The sequence below is a fragment of the Falco rusticolus genome, chromosome 4, assembly GCF_015220075.1.
Source record: "Falco rusticolus isolate bFalRus1 chromosome 4, bFalRus1.pri, whole genome shotgun sequence".
Classification (NCBI taxonomy): domain Eukaryota; kingdom Metazoa; phylum Chordata; class Aves; order Falconiformes; family Falconidae; genus Falco; species Falco rusticolus.
In genome coordinates, this window is record NC_051190.1 from 15,348,909 (window position 1) to 15,373,799 (window position 24,891).

Here is a 24,891-nt window from a genome sequence, read left to right on the forward strand (position 1 = left end):
CATGCTCCAGAGCCTGCAAATGCCTGCTGGCAAAGTGCAGGCAAAGGTAAAGGAAAAATGCGTGATTCTCTTTGAAGCAATTATCCTTATATATTAATAATGTCATTTATAAGCACTCTGAGAAGTTAACGATGTACACTAAAGCAAAGCAAAAGAATTGCAAACATTTAGTAAAAAGAGAAAGGGGAAATGTTGTAAGTATGCCTCGTAGCACTTTTCTATGTATTAAAGCCTGTGTTGTCTCTGCGTATGAGCCTCGTAGTCTATTTGTTATCCTTTGGGAGCACAGCCCTCACTGAACTCTAGAGATTGAATCCGACGGCCCAAAGAATGCTGCTGTTTGTTATGGATCAGAGTCTCTTCCCAAGTTTCTCCACTGAGTCACAGCAACGCAAGGCAGCTGAATCTGGTGCTGCATCACTTCCCTTACCACAACGCTGTTGGCATGGCATTGAAAGCAACTGTGAGTTTTCTCATTGCAGTGTGACCCATACTTCTGCTTCAGGGCATATTTGAAGATTTGAGCATTTAATAATGAGAAGGAATATGTATGTGTGTGTGTGTATAGACATATATACGATTGAAACTATTTTTCTTCCCTTCTCTGTTGGTGGCATTGCTTCTGTCTTGTCTGCAGTCAGGTTCCTGGGGGCTGCTGGGGTGGATGAACTTGGTGCAGTATTTTGTTGATAGCACAGGCATTGGTGACACTTTTCAGGCTTCTCTGAAATCAGCTGGGAAACTTCTGGCTGAGTTAGGTGTCATTATGGCAACAGCAGCAAGTGGTCTGTCTGTCCTCTGTCCAGCAGGACTGGACCTTCCAGCTCCTTCCCAGTGCTGGGGCAGAGGGGAAAAAAACACCCTCTCTCCCCTGAGAGCCTGGCCACCAACTTCTTTGTCCTTATGGGGAAGAAAGGCATGAAACCCCCCATACTGACCTTTCAGTTTTTCTCCTACTGAGCGTGTAGGAAGAAATTCCCCATCTACCATCCTCTGTGCTCCGACTTTGTAAGGGAGAAACACTCTTCCCTGCTGCTCATCCCACATATATCCAGATCAGTAAGAAAAAGGAGAATTGGAGCCTCTCTCATCTTGCAGCCAGGAGCTGACTTCCAGAGCAAGACAAGACCCTTACCCCTGTGTTTTAGCTACCCCTGCTCAGTCCTGAGCCAGCAATGTGTTATGGGCACATCCTGATGCCAGTGTTTCCTCTCTCCACGTATGAATTGACTTAGAAGATCCCTGCCTATCTCGCCATAAGGGATGCAGGACTTCACTGGCATGTTGCTTTTCTGTGCTGAAAATTGTCAGGGTTTCATCACACAATGTGTATCCCACAGTACCAAGGAGAGGAACAGCAATTTTGCATTGCTGAGACATGCAGCAGGAGGGAGAGAGTGGGCTTTTCCAAAAGAGGGAATAGCACAGCTAGAAATAACTGTCTTTAAAGTGGTGACATTTTTATGCATGGAAGAGCTAACTTAGAACATTTTTAGTGGATTTTATAAATCCCTGTGAGCCCCATGCCACTGGATTCATCATATGAGGCACCTGTTCACAGGAAGAAGGTATACCTGCAATAACCCGACATGCAGTTCTTGCACTCTCTCAAACTTTCCCTAAATGGCTCTTTTTATAACTGCAGGTAGCATATACAAAAAGCATGATGAAACCCAGAAAGTTTGGCTGGTTTTGCATTTCTGTCTTTGAAAGAGAAATGGAGGCTGCTTTCTTTTTTTTTTTTTTTTTTCTTTAGGAAAAAAATAAAGCTGTAATATTCTCTTAGATGACCTTTCTGATTCATGGGTGTGCCTTAATATCAGTGGTTAGTTTTTGCAAAACAATAAGCCCTCTTTTTGTCTTTCAACTCTCTGAAATGGAGCTGCCAGCAGCTTTTGGATTAAGCTTTATCAGGCTTCAGTTAGGAAAGCCTTGTGGAGGTTACATAGCCAAATACAACATACAAATCAAATTATGGGAGAGATGAATGCAGAGTTGTTAAATTAATTTTGTTTGTTCCAGCCCATTGGAATGTTTTTAACATGAAGAAAATAATTCTCTGCTGTATGGCTGGCCTGGCCAGCACTTAGGACTGTATTAGCATGCTACATTTGTCTGCGAGTGGCAAACAGGTTTTCTCCAGGCTTGACTGAGCCCTGGAAGACAAACCTAGCCAAGATACTGGCTTGCCCCCTGCCTTCCCCAGTGGGCTAATCTGCAGGGAAAAAAGACTGTGGCAAACTCCCAGACAGCCCCACACATGGCCAACAGCTGGAAACATCGGCTGAGGCTGCCCTGTGTCAGGTCAGAGGGCTTCCTCCAGATGTACCCATGCAACCTCCCTCTTCTGCAGGACTTTTCCATCAGGCAGGACCCAGCTTGTTTGTCAGGTTCCCAGTTCAGGTCACCCCTGACAGGAGGGAGCGGGGCTTTTCTCACTCCAAGAGGTCCCAGGTGTGCCATGCTCGGGGCATTCCTGCCTGCCCCGAGGCATGCCCTGTGGCCCTGGCGAGGCATCTCTGCTTCCAGGAGTACTGGCACAGGCGGTCTGCTAGCCAGGACAGAGTGGCTTTGGTGTCCTGCTACACCTACGCAGGGCCAGTTCAGGTATCTGCTCAGTATTGCACTACAACACAGAAAGACATCCTGGAAGCCCCCTCAATATTTTTATTATGTCTTAGAATCTGAATTTTAGAAAAAGTATTAGTAATATTTTTTCTAAAAATAGATGAGATGCTATTTCAATGTGAAATGATGCTAGTTGTTGGGTGTGGTTCTTTTTTCTCACGCAATCATGAATTCACAGGTTGTCTTTGGCTTATTGTTTGGGGTTTTAAAATAAATAAATAAATAAAAGCTTGTGTTTCTCTTTAGTGTGTTCTGATTCAATTCAGAGGAAGATGCAAACTTCTCCCTCCCTGCCCCAACCTCTTTCTGCATTTCTGTTTGTCCTTCAGGTACACATTTTGCGAAATCAGTATAGGTTCTTTAGGATCTAAAAAAAAACCCAGAAAATGAGGAGCCTATGACTCTTGTAATCTTCTTTCAAAAATCCAAGGCACACAGGGTATTGAAAGGAAAATTAGATCTCTGGAAAATGCCAGTTGTTTTATAGATGGTCAAATCATTGCACTTTTTTTCTTGCCTTTCAGACATTTGCTACGTTATTATGTATCACTTTAATTAAATCATCAAATTGAATTATTGGATCAAACGTGGGGTTTTTTTCATTCCATTGTGTCCTGAGCAGGTTTGGTTAAATTAATAAAACCATATGTTTCATTTTATAAAAAAGATTTCTTTTTTGCCCGTTCATAATCTTTAAAAAAAAAAAAGTAGCTGAACAGAAAAGGTTGGTTATTACTTAATTACATCAGCTACTGCTATGTGCCTTGGAGTAATTGGAACAAAGTCACACTAAGTCATGAAAAATTTGTAATATTTACTGTGAAATAGCAGTAGTGTAAATTCAGTCTCCTTTTAGCTGGCTGTGAATGAGGTTTGTCCTTGTCAAAACTTGTCTCAGTGAGGTTATTAAAGTCCCCCAGCTGCTTAAAAGTGCTCTCATGACCTTGGGTCAGGGTGCAGGGTCAGGGAGGGTCTCCTAACTTTGAGCCTGCAGTCTCCTATTTACCCTTGGAAAATACCCACTTCTTCTCTCTGACTGGCATGAGCTCTTCTGAGTGGCATCAAAGCTGGCTGCAAAGAGTGGCATGGAATAGAGGACGTGACAGTCCCCGCTCCCAAGGGTGGCTTGGGGTCCCTTGAAAAACAGCTGGCTAGCCATGGTTCGGAGGGGTATTGCAATCAAGGTAGATGTCTCTGTCTCTCATTAAGGTTACCTGGTTGAATTATTTCTAAAACAATTTGATGCGTGATTATTTTAAATATATACATCACTGCGTGTCCTCCTGGAGGAGGAGGACTGGATAAGACTTGTAGGATTTGATTAGGTGGAACGACAAAGGCTGGTCTGGCATTTTGAAGCGTAATTCCGTGATGGCAAAGGTCTCCAAAGGGGGCAGTTATGATTTATTGGTGCAGTTATCAATAAACAGTGATGTCAGTGAGAACGGATCTGCCTATCTCAGTGGAAGGAGGTGGGCATGGAGAGGCATAACAAGGATGGTGAAGCTCTGTAAAGAGGGACAACAGCAACTACTTCCAGCGGTGCCTTCTCGGCTGGGTCCCAGCCACCTTTGTGCTGTGCTCTGCAGCACCCTGGCTCCACGGGCTCCCTGCAGAGACCAGGAAGGGAGCAGGAGGGAAGGGGTCTGCAGGCAGCTCACCAAGATGTTCTTTCTGGCTTTGTGGCATTGCCAGCAGGATGCCATTTTGGTTCCTTCAACTCAGTGTAAATAGTGACTCCTATTCGGTTTGTCAATGCTTTGAGGTACTGCAGGGTCTGTTTGCTTTGCTGGATCATTCTTCTGGGTTGAGCAGAACGATCTACTGTAAAACTGCAAGGTTGTCATCACTCGTGGCAGGAGCAAGCACCAAAGATCTTTCCTGCCCAAGTGTATTTCTGCAATATATGTTCTCTTGTGCAGGCTAGCTACAAAATGTAAGTTATAACTGCACAAATGCATTTGACAGGTATTTTTCTATTGCACTGGTAATGTTGGTGTTTACAGCATTTAATCATTTTTATTTAGGAACTGTAGCTGTTCCAGTAATGTAACAGCATTGCTGCATGACCAACCTGCAAGTCCAGGCGCAGGAAGGCATTTCTCCCCTTGAGTGCTGCCAGGACAGTTTAGAAGTGAAATAATGGCCAAATATACACACTGTCACATACCTGCAGAGTGCAAACAAGCTGAATGTGTTGGCTTTAAATGGAAAAGTCGTATTGGGAAAAATAATTCTGCAAACAGTGTCAGCCTGATAGGCTGGGTGACACTTTGACTTTCCCTGGCAGAAAAGAGCAGCTCCTTTGCCACAGCACCTGTGTTTAGGTATCATTGCACGGTATTTTGCTTGGTTCAGAGTTTATATTGGGAAAGAGAATGTGAGAATCTGTCCTCAGTTGTGTATTTTAAACATTATTTTTAAAGCTTGGAAAAAAAGCGAAACCCTTTATGTTTGGGAAGCGGACGATGTACTTTTTCGATAGCGTATGAGCGCCATCTAGTGTCCTTCGGTAGTACCTGACCTTTGCATTGCAGCGGCTTCAGAAGCGTTTTCTTCAGCGAGCGGGCTCTGCACATCCCACTCCTCCCGAGGCGCGTGGGCTGGTTTTGGGCTTCCCTGGAGAAGTTTGGGCTCTGGTGGCTGCCCCGAGCAGGAGCTGTGGGTTTGCCGCTGCTTAAGTTATCCCTGTGCTGGTGTTCCCACCGACTTCAGCCGGAGTGAGGAGTCACTCCTGCCTCCCCACTGCAGGCAGGGTTAGGAGGGCTTTCGGAGGGCTCCCCAGCCTGTTGTGAGAAGGGGATGGCCAAGGGCCATCAAGTGATGCTCTCCCCTGTGCTGGTGATACCTTACTGACATACAGCTGAGAATCTATGAAGGGAAACCTGTAGAAAGAGGAGTATAAAGTAACTTCTGCTCATGTGCAAAAGTGTACCAGGTTAAGAGGTATATGCTGACCAATATAGTCATGTATGTGACACAACAGTGTCACATTTTCAGAGGTTCCAAGTATTTCCAGTGCCTGCAGAGCACGCTGGAGCATCTACCCCCTTCATGCAGCAGGAGGCTGTGGGCCAGGGGAGCTGGGGCTCAGGCTGACTGGGCTTCTTAATGTTCCAGCACAGAGCTCTTAAGTGACCAAGTTAAAGTGTATGTGTAAATGTCAGGACTGAAAGTAAGTTGAGAACTAAGCAACCTGCCTGCAGAAAATGGATTCTCTCACTCCCTTTACTCTGGAGCACGGAAAGCAGCTGCAGGTGGTATTAAATCCCATTGGTCTCAGTGGATTGCAGTCTAAGCTATTACCGTAGGCAAGGGCATTAAAGAAAAAAACCGGCTCTTAGAGTGAGGCGCAGTTCTTCCTGTTTGTTTTCTCTCGGTTATTTAAGAGACCCTCATATTTTTCCCTTCTGTTTTTTTTAGCTTGCAGCACTCCCCCAGTCAACATGAAAGTGCAGCCGGTGAACAGGACAGCATTACTTGTAACTTGGAACCAACCAGAAACTATCTACCACCCTCCAATCATGAACTACATGATCTCCTATAGCTGGACTAAAAATGAAGACGAAAAGGAGAAGACTTTCACCAAGGACAGTGACAAGGACCTGGTAAAACCACAGCATCCACCCCAGACATATGTATCAAGCTATCCTTATATTGTTATTTTCTCAGTAGAAGGAAGCAGAGGAGGAAAGCAGTTGTTATCTTATAGACAAGCTAGTGTTTGACTTGCAATGAATTGCTATTAAAATGTTCAGCATTCGTTGAACGTTGCCTAACAGACTACCCACAACACTGGAGTGTGAACTTATAGTTCGTGTGAGTGAATAAAGGACTAAATCTGCAGACACTTTTTCATATACTGTTGTTGAGAAGCAGCTGGCTCGGGAAATAGTTAGACTCTGAATACCTTGTGGCTTGTGTTCAGCTCACAGATTTTCACATAAAAAGTCTGATCCCCCAGAATCTTTCCTGGGCTCAGGCTTTTCACTGTGCATAGCCCCTTGCAGTCTTCAGAGCAGTTTCTGGCAGTAAGGGCTAGGAGGTAGGAGTTGCGTGGTCAGGGCTAGAAGATTATTATGGAGTGGCCCTGTACAAGCACTGCCCATGTCTGGCAGTGGCAGAAAAAGAGGGAAGAGCAAGACAGTTCCAGCACAGATGGAAACACCGATCAATCTCCTCCATTTAGGATTTGATCTGCTTGTCATTCTTGTCTAAGTTGAAGCAAGTATTGTACTGGTCTTTAACATCCTCTGCATATAAAATCAAAGTGACATATTCAGGTTTGAAAGGCCTCCGTTTATTGTTAATCAAAGAAAGCCTCTAGAATAATGAAATCAGTAATTGTATATGCACATGAAAAATGCAGCAGCAGAGTGTTATTCCTAATGACTGTTATCGTATTTTTTTTCAAATACACAGTCCTCTGGGCCCATTCAATCAGTTATACAATAATACCTCTCTTATTCCCTTAGATGAAGATTCTTTTACTTCATTTCCATTTATATTTTCAATTTCCCCACTAGACATTGTTATCTGGGTCACATTAGGGAGCGATGTGCCTCACAAAATCAGAAAGGAATCTATTGAAAGGCACCCAAGGTTATGATGTATTGTAACCTCTCTCTTGTCATAACTTCACACTCTTAAGGGAGATTTTTTTTAATCAGGTATAAGGAGAGCCTTAATCAGCAAAAATGAGGTGGGCACAGTGAAAGCATCCTGTTTTATGTAAAAGAAATAATTAAAAGTGCAGGGGATGTGATGGAGTGATAGCTTGGAAATAAATTGCGGTGAGACCCTGTGCTGTGCAGCAGAGCTTGGAGGTTAAGAAAGCAATGACAGCTTTCTGGAGGCAAGAAAAGTAGGAAACTTTTTCCGAGGAAAGTGCAGTTTCCTTTCACTGCTCTGGCAGAGACAGTTGGGCTGTCCCGTCTTGAACCAGTGCTAGACGGTGTTGCAAAAGAGATCACTGGTATTTTAAGGAACCCACACGGCTACTTCTGCTGTCTGCTGCAAGACATTAAATGATGTGATTGTGGACTAAGGCAGCACAAGAGAGTATCTGGAAGGCAGCAGGGCAGGATCTGAGATCTAAGAGTACACAAGGACATCCCAGGCCAGAGTGCTGAGCCATCACGTTGTGCAGGCCACTGACATGAAATTGCCATAGCCAATTTGTTGCAAAAAAAATAGTCAGTTTGAACATGCAATGACTTTTCTGGGCTTATCCCATATTTGGGACTTGGATCTGCACCTGTAAAAAAAATTCCATTTTAATTCCTTTAAGATCAAATATATTTGAGTTTTAGGTTTTTCTGAGGAGAGCAGAGACTTCCAGGTATGAAGGTTGTCATGACAGTAGATGTGGGACATGTTCATTTCTTTCTCATGGGCAGAGTCAGCAGAGTCTGGGTGCATCACTTCGGCCTTGCCCTCTCCCGGGGGACCAGTGAATATTTCTGTTTAGAAACAAGTTTGACTTACATGGCATAAATGTCCTGTGTTAGCACAATGCTTTTTATATTTCAAACTGATCGTGGACAGTACTGTGGGGGTAAAAAACTGAATAATATCTATTTTTTTTAAACAGAAGGCCATCATTAGCCATGTCTCACCTGACATCCTTTATCTGTTCAGAGTTCAAGCAGTTTGCCGAAATGAAATGCGTAGTGACTTTAGCCAGACTATGCTCTTTCAAGGTAAAACCCCACATACATATTTTTACATTAAATGACTCTTTGTTTGTTTAACATTTTCTTTGCAGCATGCAATATGGTGTCGAATGATTTCAGAAGATGTTTGAATGCATGTAGACAATGCTAATTTCAGATGTGGCCAGTGACTTTATCAGAGTCCTATTTCTAGTGATGGGAGTTTGCCTATACCTCTCTGCTGTCAGGTTTTAGGAGAATTCAGAGCTTTTGTCAGTACTAGTTTTCTCAAACAAATTCATCAGAGACTGCTTACGCATCAGAGGCACAGCTATGCAGAATGTGAGTCTGATCGGTGTCTGGCTTATGTAAAAAGGAAAGGAGATCAGTCCTACCTTGACAACCACATGTGGAGATGTTCAGGTTTTACCATGCACGCAAACCTCAGCAATTTCCAGGACATACATATTTAAGTGAAAGCAAAAGAACTGGATGCTAAACTGTCCTTTGTCATGGACTTCCTTTTAACTGTATTGGAGAAATCTGGTAAAGCTGAGATTTGGTGGGAGAACTTGATGCTTTGTAGATTTCTAAGTACTGAAGTTTGTTGTTCCTTCCTGGGACTTTATTACTACTATTTTATTAAGTAGGACAAAATTCACCTCTGCTGAGAACACTTCCTTCCACTCCAGTTTACAGATATATAAACCTCAGAATGGGTAATGGAAGAAGAAAACAAGCAGAGAGTAAAAAATTTAAATCCTTAAGATGAAGCAAAGAGTAAAGTCAGTTGGGTCTGATGCTGTATATGGAACAAAGTAATAGAGGCATTTTTCAGTGTGATATTTGGAAAATGTGGAGGTTTTAATCCTACTCTGTTGGCACTTAGCATCCAAAGAATATCAAGCTGTGGACACAATGTAGTTCTGTTGTGGTGTTAGCAGCATTGCAGAGAGAGCAGGGGAGAGTCAAGAGATGTCCTGTCCAAGAAGCATCTCATAGGGAGCTCTCAGTTTCTTAGTATCTCAGCATAGTGTTCTAGCCTTCACTTTAAGTGCCAGGCAGAGGACCAAAACTTGTATATTACTGATTATGGCCTCTTTTTGGCAGATAATAGAATGGAAAAATTCTTTGAAATTTGACCATGATACCTATTTAATTACAGTTAAGAGTCAGTCATTATTGATGGTTTTGCTGGATGCTCTTTGATAACTCTGGCCCAGTGTTCAAAGCAGTGGAAATGATACATGGCATCTGCAATGGGAGTAGATGCCGCGTTTCCTTCTGTATCTCCCCAAAAGAGAGCTGTTCTTCCTGTCTTTGGTTGTACCCAAGATCTAATCTAGAAAAAGAATCCACTTGAGCTTTCAAAACATTCTTCACAGGCTATCGTTATATATATAGTTATATATATAGTTGTATTTGAGATAATAAGCAGTAATAAATAATGATATTATCATAAGGGCAGAAAAAACTGTTATTGTCAGCCGCTCTTGCTTCCTGTGCCAGTCAGGACATTTCATCCAACTTGGGTTTGAAGGAGAGCATGTCTTTTCTGACAGTGCCCTCACACCGGCACTGCCAGGGCTGAGTAATTAACCGAATCTGTCTTTAGCCTCAAGCATGAGGTAAGGTGGTACCCAACGAGCCGAGCCCGGATGCTCTTGCTCCAGGCTGAGACCCACGCGCGCGTTTTGCTCGGCAGTTGTTTAGCAGTTTTACCGAGGCCTCCCTTGCCGGCCCGCTGACACAGCGTTGTTCTTTGTTTCTCAGCTAACACGACTCGAATTTTCGAGGGGACCCGAATTGTGAAAACGGGCGCGGTAAGTGGGGGGCGCGGTAAGTGGGGGGCGCGGGGGCGCCGCCAGGTGGCAGCAGGGGGCCGCGCAGCTGCGGCGGGGCTGAGCCTGCCGCCCGCTCCCGGCGGCCGCGGCGGGAGAACCGAGTGTCAGAAAAAAATATCTTCCCAAATACGTATTCGACCCGCTGAGAGGGGATTTGTAATCTTGGTGATGACTGTGGGAATAAATTGAATTTCTTTTATTAGCTGCATGAGCAGAAGTATATGCAACAGGAGCGGGGCTTCGCGCCCGGCATCTTTGCTCTTCCACTGCTTCAGGGATACCGGCTATTGTGTGACTAAAGCTTTAACAAGCTCTTTGTTTTACTTTTAATTCAGGTGAGACTGTAACGAGTCAGTGAAGCTGCCTGTTGTATTCCAGAATCAGAAAAGTTGATAGTTTATATCATTCAATCAATCAAAAAAATTATTTACAATAGAACTGGAATACACTGTTTCAGTTTTGAAAGCACCTTATTAAGTTATTTAACATCAACTATCCATAACCTAAATTTCTTGCCTTTTGGTATACTGAAGTGTTCAGTCAGATTTATGGGCTGGATTCATACGATTTAAGTACATTGCTTCTGGTTTTATTCTGTTCCAGTTTGATATACTCCCTAGTAAGCAAATAACACATACAAAGCTTGAATTTGAATGATTAATGTTTATTTAATGATGTATAGAGGTGTTCTAGACATACAAAATCTGCCGTCAAATTTTAATACTCAGGCCAGCTTTGAGACTGTACATGCCAGTGAAAAGCAAATCTTACGGTGCCTTAGGGATTGACACTGATAAATATCCAAAAGTTTAGATGCTTATTTAAAGTTTTGGCTTGAACTCTCCAAAGCACAGGGTTTTTCCTGAGATCTCAGGTTCTCTGTGATTGCAGCTGGTCAAAAACAACGTGAGAAAGCAGCCTTTCTTGGTTTGCTGCAGCATTTCAACTACATGACCTGACTGAAACTAGGAATTGCAGAAAGATGCAGAAATACTGTTAAGTTACAAATTTCAGTTCCAAAAATAAACATTTTACAGTTTTGTTCAACGTTCGGTAGCACCTTTTTAACGCTTGTTTGTCCTTGTCTGACGCATACCTTTCCAGGTAATGCTCCTCTCGCTGATGAATTCAGTAACGTGAGACATTTTTCAGTAAGTTAGAGAGGGAGCATGCTCAGGCTGTCTGGGCAGAACTGCTGACCCCAGCTCTTCTACAGAATTACTGCTTGTCCTTAGTTAACTCACTCCAGTGTCTTTTTCCACATGTAATTCAGGAAGGGAAATGACTTCTTTAGTTCTTTAAGTATATACCGAGGTTTTTTATTTCTGGTGGAGCATACATACACACGTGTGCCCAGAGACCCGCATGTGAGCATACGTGCACTGGGTTGACGTTAGAATAACAGTGGCAGGGTGCAGAGGATGTACAGTGGATGGTTCATTCCCTGCTTCCTCTCAGCTCCCCCGTGGACAGTGGGCAGTGCCAGCCCTGGCTCTGGGTCACTGGTGGTAGACAGGGAGAACCCTGTGTATGGGGAAAGCTGGGTCTACCCATGGCTGCCACAGCCTGGTGGTCCTGAGAGGTCGTGGTTACTTGCCAAAGTGCTCCTGATGCTCTCCGAGTCCTTCATGAGTGCCCAGCTGGCCGTGCTGCTGGTCTTTCCTAAGAGAGCGATGCCTCTCTGCAGCATCGGTCCTTAGGAGAATAATGCTGATGGGTAGATCAAAGAAATAAAAATAGTACCGTTCAAGGCCCTGCCAGTGTGTGTGGGAAGAGCCAGAGTTCCCTGTCAGAGCAGACCCAGCAGCCACGGATGCTCACATTGGCAGCACAGCCCTTATTTTGGGACAGCCCTTATGTAATGCTATATTTTAAAATTGTGTGTTCTAAGGATTACAACACTGTGAGTAATGCAGCTAAACTCAAACTCCTTTACATCCTCTTTACCCCTGTGAGAAAATGTTACTCACAAGTCACTGGTGACGTGGGTGGAGAAGGTCCCACTGTAAAATAAAGATAAAGATAAAGAGGGTTTTGATGACAATGATTATTTGCAAGCGGCGAATGCAGGGAGGTTTCCCCAATTTGTGGTTTGCTGTGTAGCTGTGTGGCATGTCCCGTCCCTGGCTCAGCCCTGCAGCCACCTGCCATCAGTCTCATTTTAAGAGTAGCAACCAGAATGTGGGAAGGGAGGGAAAAGCAAAAGAAAAATGACCCCAGGTAGCATTGCTGGGGCCTCTGCTGATGCTCTCTGCTGTGTTTTCTTCCCCTCTGCTGCTGGTGACCTCCTCAAGCCCACAGCATCTCCTGCCTCCTCAGCCGACATGGCTCCCATCAGCTCCGGCTCCTCCACCTGGACCTCCTCGGGGCTCCCCTTCTCCTTCGTGTCCATGGCCACAGGGATGGGGCCTTCCTCCAGCGGCAGCCAGGCCACCGTGGCCTCAGTGGTGACCAGCACCTTGCTGGCAGGGCTGGGCTTCAGCGGCGGCGGCATCTCCTCCTTCCCCAGCAGTGTGTGGCCCACCCGGCTCCCTGCAGCGGCCGCCCCCACCAAGCAGGCAGGACGCCCGGTGGTGGCTGCCACCGAGGCCGCCGCGGCCGCCTCTCCGGGACCAGAGCGGGACTCAGCGCTGACGAAAGACGGCGAGGGAGCTGAGGAGGGGGAGAAGGATGAAAAGAGCGAAAGCGAGGATGGGGAGCGGGAGCATGAGGAAGAGGAAGAAAAGGATGCCGAGAAGAAGAAAAACAGGGCGACGGCGGCTGCGGAGGCACGCGATAGCACAGAGCCCAGCGTGGCCGTGGCTTCTCCCAACCGGACTGCTGAGGAGGAAAGAAATAAAACCATATCGGGTGAAGAGCCAAACCAAAATGTTGCCCCCACGGCTGGAGGTCCCGAGGAGGAGAGCTTTGCTGAAGCAGGCGCTCAGCCCCAGCCGCTCCCTTCCACCCAAGTGCCACCAGCCTTCACCAACGAACTTTACCTGGGGAAGATCCCAAGAAGACCAGAGACAACAAGAAAACCTCCCCCAAAGGAGGACAAGTTTCCAGAGGAATACCCCTCAGATAACAAATTCATCACCATTAACCCAGGTGAGTGACCTCCAGGAAAACTGTTTTTACTGATGTAAGACTGTTGGAAAAGTACACAATCCAAATTTCTTACTGATTTCCAGTAGATAGAATGTTTTTGTGGTGCCTGGCTTCATCCAGTGGGCAGGTCGTCACAGGATCCAACCCACACATTGTTACTGGGTTGACCAGAGGGGGAAGGATTATCCTTTTATTTTATTGGGACAGATTTATGGTTCTCGTAGCTTACTAGAAGAGAAAATTTAGGAATATGTTAACCCCTAAGACACTGCATTAAGATTTAAAAAAACTAAGAGAGAGGAATGCAGTGAACTATGGCTATGAAATTAATTTGGAAGAGCAGTTGCTGTGCTGGCTGGTGTTTCACGGGGCGGTTGCTATATATGCTGTAAGCTAATTGAGTTTATCTGCAGGATTCTCCCTGACTGGGCTTTGAGATATTCTTCCAAATACAGGATCATCACTTATTTCTCACCACAAAACCTGCATGTTCTGATCTTCCAAGACAAGAAGCCTTTCGCACTCGAGTTTACCTTCTTTTTTTTCCTGTGAAAAAAGAATATCTTAGCCAGGCAGAGTTCACGTATTTTCTGTGTTTGTCCTGATGAGAATTACCAATGCTCCTGTACCCGCCAACTCTGGATGGATGTACCGACTCCGCAGTATGTACACAGCAAATATGACCTTTTGGAAGCGTGCCCAGGTGATCTGCGTGTGCACCAAGCCCTGTGTGGCCAGGATTTGCTGCACACGCCTATGCAAGCAGGTATCTTATGGTGCTCCCAGCTCGCTGTGAAGAAAGTCCAGTCCATATGCACATGTTTCTGCTTGGGGACCTCCAGGCACTGGTGAGGAAAACAGATCTTAGAAATGCAAGGAGCAAATTGGGTACATGCATATGGATTTCTTTGCAGAGTAAGGACTGAGATTTAGATACGGCGATGAGTTTATCTGAGTGATTATGTGTATTACCACAGCATTTATAAGGCAGTGCACATTTTTTTGTTTGGGGTTTGTGGGTTTTTTTACTGTTATTGTTTATTTTGCTAATCTACAGACTGTTTTGTAATTTTGTTTTTCCATCAAAGCTGCTCTAGAGTTAGAATACTGTGAAAAAACCTTACATACTTATTTTTCCCTGCATTTATAAGCACAAAAATGCAAACGTTGTGCACTCAGTTAGAGCTCAGAACCAATTTAAAAAACAAAGCTAAATCCAATCTTTAATAACATTTGTTACAGAAATGCTGACCTGACTCTAATGCTGTGAATCATAACTGTTCTGTAAGGGAACAGATTAACAATGCAGAGGCCAAGAAACCTGTACCAGGTTGTACTGATGGTTTTTTTTAAAAAATACACTGCTGTTTTTCTTACTGCTCAACTGGAAATCTTCAAAGTCCAGTGCTCCCACTGAATGTGGTCTGAGATGCCTGTCAGTCAGCTTTCAGCATGCCACTTGCCCTAACCACCTTCTCATCAGGAAGGAGGGAACTTGTTCTAGCCATGCTTTGCAATGTTGAGAGTAAGCATTCAGCACCATTTGGGTATTTGGCTTCAAACCCCAGCAATTCAGTCTGCCTGGGTAAATCTGCCTCTGGAATAGTTCTTTGGTTCTTCCTGCCTTCTGCTTCCCTGTTTCTTATGTGCCAGTTTCTTGGATGTCCTAAGTACAATGTCCCTTATATAAAACCTAGAAAGGGCCTCATGGCTTATTCTCAGCCTAAAAAAATTGGAGGAAGGATGGGTAGTTGATCTTAATTCTTAGCTCATGGTGAAAGGATTGTTATTAGATTGGTTTTTATTCCATGGTGAAATTCAGATGAAAAGGATGAAAATTGCTGAGATGAAGAAATATTATTAATATTGCCAAGAAGTTCCTACTAGTTATTATGAATTGTATCCCCATAGTCTGTAGTGATTTCTATCTCTTTTTAGCATGTAGAGAACTATCACTGAAAGTGGTTCAGAGCTTTGCCTCCCACTAGACAGACTCTTTTAAGAGCTCTGCTCACTGGCAGGCTTGGAGGCTTGAAGAGACCATGCCTGAAGACTGCACGCAAAGACAATTAGTCTTGAAAGGACTCCACAAATTAGGTTTCCCATGCTCATATGGGGAGGAAGGATAACTTACTAAGATCACTATGTCTTTCAAAAATGGCTTCCATGAGTAGGAAATGACATGTGAAATAACCAGCACGTGTTAGCTGGGGAAAAGATAAGTGGGAAAGGTTGCCTGTTTCATCCAAATTAACCTTAGTTAAATTAAATCTTAGTCAAAACTCTGGTGACTTACCTGGGATGGGGAGGAGGAACGGTAACATATTTTCAGCTTATCAGACAAGCCTCTCCCAGGCCCCTCAAGTGTCCTGAAGAGGACAATCACAGCTAAAGGGCTGGGAATGGCTACTCAGAGATGAAGAAGGGTCCATTTGTGCCATTTTCCTTGGGGTAGATGTTCATTCCCTGTCCTTGACCTCCAGGTGGAAGAAGATATATTCATCACAAACCTGATGACTCCCTGTCCAGACATTGAGAAGGGCTAGTGTTTTTCAACTCTTGAGAACATTTTAAGATGTTTCTTACTGGCTTTTGGACAGAGGTTTTCAGTTTTAAACTCTTTGTACCAGGTGTGAGGACCTTGTCCTTCAAAGTCTCTTCAGACAAGTCCTTTTGTTTGCATCTCATGTCACCAGTCTTCTGCAGTGGATACTGTAGTCCACCTAACCCAGAATTTGCCCAAATATGTTACCAGATGTGTCCGAGTAAGGTCTGGCTGACCTGTTGGCAGTGCCACCCTTGTGAGAAAACTCTTGGGAACGCAGGAGAAGGAGCTTTCCTCTGGGTTGGATCTAGGTTACTAAAGACACACGCCAGCGAAACCCACAGCTGGCGAATTGTCCCATCGATCAAACACTAGCATGGAGCCTAAGATTAGCTGCTTCAGATTCATTGCTTTCCACGGTAATCTGGACATTTGCAATTCATACAGACAGACCTGACCTAGCTCACACAAGGAGTTGAGCTCAGTGAAACTCCAGACATAAGCAAGACCTCTTCCTATGAGAAAGGGCCTTAAAGGTTTTCCATAACAAGGTAAGTCTGAGATCAAGAGAACGACCAGCGAAGCTGAGAAGACACTGCCAGAAGTGTCTGGAAGCATTCCTGAACATCAGGACAGTTAAAAGAGTGTGAAGGCCACTTCCAAAGTGGGCAGAAAGAACCCCTGCAGCTTACTGTGTCCCATAGAGGGCAGAAACTTTTTTGGATGCATCTTTTCTCCAGGAAAGCAGTTTTTGAAAAACTGTCAAGGTTTCAAAAATGTTTTTGTGAGTAGGAAGTTTAATCATTTTAAAGAGTAGAAAATTGTTTCATAACAATGTACACTTGTAAAATTAATTATATAGCATCAAATTAGCAGTTGTAAGGAGATAACTGAATGGGAAAGTACTCATGAGTGTGGATGATTAGAGGAGAACAGGGAACACATGAGAAATTACAGGGAAAGTGCGAGGCCAATTAGTACAGCAAGGCTCATTTTCTTTTAGTGCTTATTTCACACGCACATACACACACACCTCTCCTGAGGCCGTGTCATTATTTTCCAAATGGCATTGGCCTCTTCTTGTCTGGTGGTATCGGCCAATGCTAATGATTTTCCTCTGTCACTGAACGCTTGCTTGCATTCTCCTCTTTCATTTTCCTGATCATCCTTTTCTCTGTTTTGGTGCCCACATTAGACTAATTGTACCTTTGATCTGCAACTGTTACCCACACAGCTGCTCAGCATTGTCCGCCACTCCGAAACCCGAACAGTAGAAGAACAGCAATTAGAACAATTCTCTACCCCACCAAAACAAAAAAAAAAAAAGGGGGGGGGGGGCAGAACAGCATGATTCAGTTTAATCAGGCTAAAGTAGATATTATCCCACAGAATTTTGGTTTGTGTGCCGGACAGTTACACAGATCCTTTGCATTTGACAGGAGATGACTGGTGGGCTGTTGTGAGCAGTGACGGATGCCAAGTCGGGGCTTTGGCCTGAGTCATGAGCTGGGACTGAGAACAGAGATGTGGGTTTGGCCCTTGATCCGAACTTCAGCCAGGTCCTCCCACCCCTCCGCGCTCACCCACTTCTGCCAAGGGCTTTGTATAGAGAGATGATGATGGGCAGGGTTAAATTTCAAGCCTGATGTATGCTTTTAGCAGAGACTGAATTTTGATTTTTGGAACAGCCTTTGCCAGGTCTGAGGTTAAAAAAGCCTTTTGGGGATAACCTCATTAAGATAATTAAACATCTGTGTAATTCTTTCTTTCTCCATACATGGCAAGGATTATTAAGCTGTATTTTCAGGTGGCATTTTGAGCCATTTTGCATGGCAACGTACAGAAGCAAACAGTGGAATGGCTTGACAATAAAAGAATTGAATTATTTGACGTTTGCAAACAGCATGAATTTCAGATATCTCACATCAAGATAAAACATGATTGGCATCTGTTTACAAAACAGTGAAAAGCCATGCTTAGTTGTGCGCAGCCTGTAAGTACAACTGCTGCAGGAATGTCTTTAAAGAAACAGGGAGAAAATATTTGCACAATGCATGAGCTTGTATCAAAGGTAATACTTTTTTAAGAAACATGGGTTTGCATTTTCATGGTTTATTAATATGGCCGTTACTATTTTCCAGAATTAATTGATACCTTTGTGTAAGTCTGTGGTTTTATTTACTACAAGGGAAGATGAGCAGGTGCCTTTTAAGAGAGTGGATGGTGTGAAGCAGCTCAGCAGCAGGGGGTTTCTTTTGGCCTGCAGAACACGTGTATTATCATCGGTAACAGTATCTGTCACAGTACAACAAACAGAACTTTGTCCTGGCGGTTTGTGCAATGGCAAGGGATGATAAAGGTAGATAGGTTATATATTACAGCTATGGTTGCTTATTATAGCCAGCAGTGTTACTTAAGGGAAATAAACATGTTTCTATTCTCAGGAACCAATTACCGAGAATACAAGGAAAAACAGTACATTTCACAAACTGTAGAATGCCTCTTTCTTGCCTTGACCTTTGTGCAAGAGTTGTACTGCCAAAGCCTCCCTTGCTGCCTAACGCCCTCTAACACTTTCTGTGCCAGGGCCTCTTCCATCCAGGGGCTGGGTGGCGCTGCTGAATGGGTGTTTCACAGGAGTTACGGATTTTTCCAGACACAGGAGTGGATTTATCAGTGCCAGGGCTTGTATCGTGTGGGACCTCCTGAAACAGATATGCTGTAATAATTTTTATTCCTTCTTACTGGGATGAATTCCAAGCCATTAAAAGGCAAACTGAATTAATTCAACGAAGGCATATGCCACTGGAAACTGTTTACATTTCTTAGCAAAGATGGAGTTTCCTGGTCCATTTTTTAAGCTCCCCCTCCCTGCTGCAAAGTACAGCGTATGGTGGGCACTTACAACGATATGCTGTTGACACTACCAAGGCTCAGCATTCTTGCTTTGGAAAAAAGTGAAATGCTGACTATTTTTTATTTTATAATATTTTGTTGTGTAGGAGAACAGGAAGCTATAAAGGCTCAGATCTGTCTTTTTTTGTGTGTGTGTATTTTCTTCAACTCTTTTTCCAAGTTATCCAGTGTGCTGCCTTTTGTTAGGCTCTTCTGCCATGACACTCAAGAGACTGGCGCCAGCACTCCAGCTGTACTGCTGTGCTTCTGGCCCCAGCTGTCATTCTAGTACAATTTGTATTGGCATTGGTTTGTTTAAGCTCTCTCAACACTTTACTTAAGCAGTGGAGAACACCTAAGACTTTTTCTTCAAAGCCAGCACAGGAACGGTCTCTTTTTTTCTGAAGCACATCACTGCTTGGGCATTCCCAACTGGAATTCTGGGGCGAGAATGGCATTTGTTATTCTGGCACACAGCATACTGAACGCTTTCTTATCCTCACATCTGCGGTATAGGGAGTTGGCAGGGTCAGATAAGTCTGTTCTCCACAGTAGACTGAGTAAGAGGAGCATCGTGAGCACTGCAGAATTTAATAGTGTGCGTTGGGACTTCAGCCCATGCTGTGCTTACAATGGAATTTCATTTTCTTCCCATGCAAACAGAAACATATGTTTTTGTGTTGAAATATGTGGAGGTGAAACTAAACAGAATACTGTCCTTGGAGAGAAATGAAGCAACACCCTAATGGATGTAAGGTGGTGGGACTATTTGGCTCTCCTACAAAGTTTCATTACATCGCATGGTTTTTTGTTTTGTCCCTTTTACCATTCTGATTAGTAACACTTACCTCACAGCCTTAATTTTTTCATGCTGTTAAATGATTTGAAATGCACTGATAAAAACCGATGCCTCAGGGCTTATGATTTTTGCGAGTTTGGCAAAAACAGAGAATAAGCCTTTGCTCTAATTTTGGGGCTGTTCTTTTCCTTATTCTCTGCTAGTCAAGGAAATCAAAGATGTTCAATCAAAGTGCACGTTCACTTCCCCCAAACATCCCTCTGATTAGCACCTCATTTAGGCTGCTTGCTAAAGGGCATTACCTCCATCAACCTAGTTCTTAAAACCAGAAAGATTTCTTGCTGGGCTTGCAGCAGCCTGCAGCCTTGCTCTGTTTTCAGCAGTCAGGAAAAAGCATTTACAATTAACCTTTACTTCCATGTTAGTTGAATTTTACTCCTGCCTATGGAGGAGTATAATCTAAATGCTATTAAAATAGAGTATGACTTCATATTATGTGACATCTGGTGACTTCCAATTATCTGTGTTTTGCCTGCCTATGGTGAAAAGGCAATTATGTTCTTCTGGTAGGATTTGCAGCAGTTTCAGAAGATATGATAATACAATACTGAACAAGGGCAAGGAAGCACATTGGTAAAGAAAGACTCACGGAGGCTAAAAAGCAGAAGAAGTCAAGTGCGCATGTTTCAATCCATGCTGAAATCTGAAGCTGTTTACGCTAATCCTTTCTCATTACGTCCTGTTGACAGGTATTGATCAACTACCGCCTGTTTGTTAGGAAACATGAAGAAGATACAGAATCTGCTTCTGTATTTTTCTTTTATCATTCTGTCTAAAACAATTTATTCGTCAAGTCTACACAAATTTGCACAAATTAGATGTCTTTCGAAATACCTTGATACTGTGTCTATGCTCATTGGCTCCAGTACTTGTAGAACCTCTAGATATTCATCTTAGAGATGATAAAGTAATTTTAATGAGATGTCATGCAAAAAGTGAAATGGAGTTACTCAGCCAGATCTCAGGATATTGACCAACTCTAATTTTGTTCAAAAGCTGTGGCGTAATGATTTCTTCTGTCAGTTACAACACATCCTATCCATTCATTCATCCATCCATCTTGACAATCCATATGCTAAAAAGTGCTTTCGTATGCAATAACTCACCAGATTGTGACAATTCTGCAAATGATGTGACATGACACCCAACATGTTGAGGATTTTTTATTTTAAGATAGTTACCAAGAAATTTATTTCTCAAGCAAAGTATTACACCGAGCTTTGCAAACAGGACTGTCCTGTAGTGTTGAGAAACAGAACGCATTTATCTGCAAACACTGATGACAGAGCAAAGTGTTTACTTTGTTACCGTGGTGAAATGACTTAGTGGGGTACTCCACATCTGATAATAGGTGCTTGCACGATAGAGTCCTAAAATTGTCTATGAGACTGTAATTACAGGCAGTAGTAAAATCCAAGCCATATTGTGGCAATAAACACCATACTTCTGTGCTCTCATGTCTCAGACTAAAGACGAATGGATTCCCACCCTGCAGTCAGAAGATCTTTGCTCTGTTTACTCATACCATGTAAAATGGACAAGCCATGTGTTTTGCTTACACGTTGGTCCATACGGTAATTCTCTTTCCATTTAGTGATTGGTTTTGTTCTGTTTTTTCACACAGCTGACAAGAACAGCTCCAGCATGGCCACGAGACCTTCTCCTGGTAAAATGGAATGGATCATCCCACTTATTGTGGTCTCAGCCCTGACCTTCGTGTGCCTCATTCTTCTCATTGCTGTGCTTGTCTACTGGAGGTGAGCCTGTTTCCTTTTGATTGGAAACCGATTATGATTTAAAACACATTTCAGGTGATGTTTTTTAACGTGGTCCTGTGTTTTTTATTTCACTAGATGTTACGGTGATAGATGCGTTAGATAACTGTCTGGATGCCAGAACAGCTCTGTTGGTTAACTATTCAGCTGTCTTAAATATTGATTTTTGTGTCATGAAAATGAGCTTGGTAGAGCTCTAGCAATGGTAGAGCCAGCTGTAATGCCAACAAATATTTTCACAATTAGGTCCTGTAATATAGTTATAAAAAGGTGTCTTTGTCTTGGCCTTCAGGAAATGTGGTCGTGGGAGAAAAGCCTGATGAGACTGGCCTTGGCTCAATGTATGGCTTTGCCACAGACCTCCTGTGTGATCTTAGGCAGTTCTTTTCTTCCTTTGGTTGTGCTTCAAGAAAGGGGAATAAGCTTGTTTCCCGTTGTATAGCAGTGCTCTGAGTAAGAGTTCTTTAGCATTGGTGAAGTGTTCACAAGTGCAGCCTGCAAGGTCTTGAAAGTAAAAATTGCCTCTTACAAAGAGATACTGTCCTTTATACCAATGGACATTGGTTCGGTGGTGGAGACTAGGATTAGCATCAATAAATCCATCCCCACTTCACTTATAGTAAATTAAAAGCTGAAACACTTCTTGTGCCGGAACCAGAACCCAAAGACGCTTGGTTTGTCTGGTACTGAAAATTAACCAGGGATTAACCTCATAGAAGTTATTTAGGAATTATTTTAAAATCTGATTAGATGTGACACAGAAAAGTAGCTTTGATGAGAAATAGCAGTCCGTTGATCATCGTATTTGTAGACTTAATTAAAAATACTACCAAGCTGTTTTTCACTGCACCCATTTCACTGACAATTAATTGGCCAAATTGCTGAGGCTGGGAACATTTGAAAGAATATTAATAAACAGGTGACAATAGTCTTGTGAAAATCATTTCTATTAACATTTGCAAGTAATTTAACATCATTGCAGTAAGACAATGAATAACATTGTGTGATATGTGCACAAAACCTGAAATTGGCAAGGTTCTGATGATCCCGCTGGAGTGTCCTGTCCTTCAAGATATATTTCCTTCATCTGAAGGACTAAACTTGGTCACATTCACACCAGGCAATCCCAAGGAATATGGTATATCCTGAAGCGCTGTAATAACGAGGGGTCAGTGATGTTTCTCTTGCCTTGATACAAAATGCTCGTCTAAGGAGGAAAGTTTTTGAAATGAAACACTAACAGCTATTATCAACAAGAATGTTGGTACCTCTCATTGTTTGGAAAACACTTCCGTTTCCTGAAATTTCACTAATGGATTGAGAGAAATAATTGCAAAAATAGCATTTAATTCACTCAAAAAGTAACAAAACTGTCCCTGAGAAGATATTAAAGTTGGAAAGTACTAGTTTAGTGACCAATAGTTAGAGACTAATTCTTTATAAAAATTGGCTTCCACTATAGTCATAATATTACTCAAGTCTAAAATTAAGATGTGTTCATTAAAGTTAAATACATTTTTCTTCAAAATTCCTAACCATCCTCATAAAATTTTTATGTGCTTCATAATAACAAACATGCACATAAATCAAGAAAGATGCATGAAAACTGTAGCTGAAACACAATTACTTTTCCAGTAATGTTTGTTATTTTGCATATGGACAATAATTGTTTCTTATCTGCTCTCCATAATACGCATGAGTAGTTAACATTCATTAGTGGCTTTGGTAAAATTACAAACACTGTCATTAATATGCTTGACAGCGGTGGATCAATTTTTTTGTGTAAGATTAATACTAAAAAAGGTTGAGGTCAAAAATTAATATAAACATGGAAAGTACGTCATGTAGCAGTCAAAGTTTTTTAATAAATATGAAGAACAAATTGAAGAACAATAAACTTGAGCAAATGTATACTGGCTTCAAAATAATCTCCTGTGTCTAGCTTCATAGTTCTGAGGATTTTGTAAAAGTGTATAAAAAAAAGGTAAATGTGTGTTTTAGAGTAAATCAACAAGCAAGCAGAACACAAACTGTCCACAGTAACATTTCACGTTATGCAGACCGTGTCACTCAAGTGGTAACACAGCATTTTGTGTGCCCTTTTCAGTGTGATTACCTTTCCTTAGGAAAAATAAAATATTTATCTCTGTGAGTGTTTTAAAATAAGGAAAAAAAAAGATCCTCAAACACAGTGGAGTCTAATTTACAAGTTTGAATGGAACTGTGGTCTGGATTTTCAGGAAGAAATACTTTGCTTAAAATGTAATGGAATAATGAAATAATTTGCTAAATAACACCATCAAAGCAAATGGCATGAAAACGAGTTTGAGACAGATATTTCAGTAAGGGAAACATGGTATTAAAGTGCACAGCGGAGAAACCCTCGTTATGAAAGGATAACCCTCAAGGGGACAGGCGTGCTGGACCAAGGGGTCTTTTCTTGCACAGCAGCTCTTTGTTTTGATGTGAGAAAAAGCATTACAGAACAAAACCCAAAGAACTAGAAAATGCAGAAAAGACATAGTTACCCTTTGGCAATACATTTTGAAGATAAAACAAATGATATTTTCACTTATGCATTTTTGAGCATTTGTGGGATTAGATGATTTGAGACCAGAGGTGACATAAGCAGAACAATGAAGCAGAGAGAAGCCTTCTGCTTGTTTGCATTGCGTCAATGCCCTATTATTCAGGGACCAAAATAAGGAGTTAGGGAAGTTGTTTGTGAAGGTTTGGCAAAGCGTTTATCTCTGTTTAGATTTTTCGTAACTCATTCCATGATAGAGCAATGAAATAAGTCTTGTGATGATGTCTTGTTGCAAGGAAGCTTCATTTTGTGTTCCCTTTACTTGAAAAGGAGAGTGATAGGAAGCAGTCATTGTTTGATTGAAGCTTTTCCTTTCTTTAGCTGTTTAGCTTCCATGCTGTGTTCATTAGAGACTTCTTGTAATTGAATATATTTGGAAATTATCTGTGCTGAGTCTGAACAAGACTCCCTTATTTGCAGAGGTAATTTGCTGTTCTCAGTTCCTTTTCCGTGTGGATCCTGGACAAATGGTGAAAGAATATGATTGATGTTGAAGCGAAAGGGTCACTTCTGTCTTTTTAGCATGGTGGCTGTCTCAGTAATGAAAAGGGATGGGAACTTGCAGGCAAGCAGCAGCTCTGAATTACCTTTCTACTAGTTTCCTGCATTCAGTGCTTTTAATGGCACTGCTGTGCAAAGAGGGCTATGTGATTTTAAGTTGGTAGAGTGGAAAATAAACTAGGTCAGCATAATGAAGCTGCAAAAATTGTGCTGCCTTTCATCCCCGAACAATGAGGAGAGCACCATCATGGGATGACCAGGACCCCACGACGTCTGCTGGCGCTGGCTGGTGGTTGGGCTTCCTGGCCGGGAGGGACAGTGTCAGCAGTAGTTTTAAGTTTGCTTCCATGCACCTTTGATTGCTCTTGAGGAAAAGCTGGTCTGGCTGATCCTTGAGCTGTTGTGGGCACTATGAAGGGGACTGTTGCTCCCAGGACCTCTAGTGCTTGCAACTGGTTTCTTTTAGCATCGAGTAGAGAATTTGTCTTAGCAGACAGAAAAGGTGTGAGGAGA

At 42.8% G+C, this 24,891-nt stretch overlaps 1 protein-coding gene across 1 annotated transcript in view; it reads left to right on the forward strand.

Moving 5' to 3' along the window:
• The window catches only part of PTPRG (protein tyrosine phosphatase receptor type G), a 412,655-nt gene that overhangs the window by 320,178 nt on the left and 67,586 nt on the right, over window positions 1–24,891 (forward strand). The window contains exons 9-13 of the mRNA XM_037383177.1: window positions 6,052–6,236; window positions 8,222–8,330; window positions 10,056–10,105; window positions 12,421–13,216; window positions 21,140–21,272. Of these exons, the coding sequence (XP_037239074.1) occupies window positions 6,052–6,236; window positions 8,222–8,330; window positions 10,056–10,105; window positions 12,421–13,216; window positions 21,140–21,272 (1,273 nt within the window). The remainder of the gene's footprint in view (window positions 1–6,051; window positions 6,237–8,221; window positions 8,331–10,055; window positions 10,106–12,420; window positions 13,217–21,139; window positions 21,273–24,891) is intronic.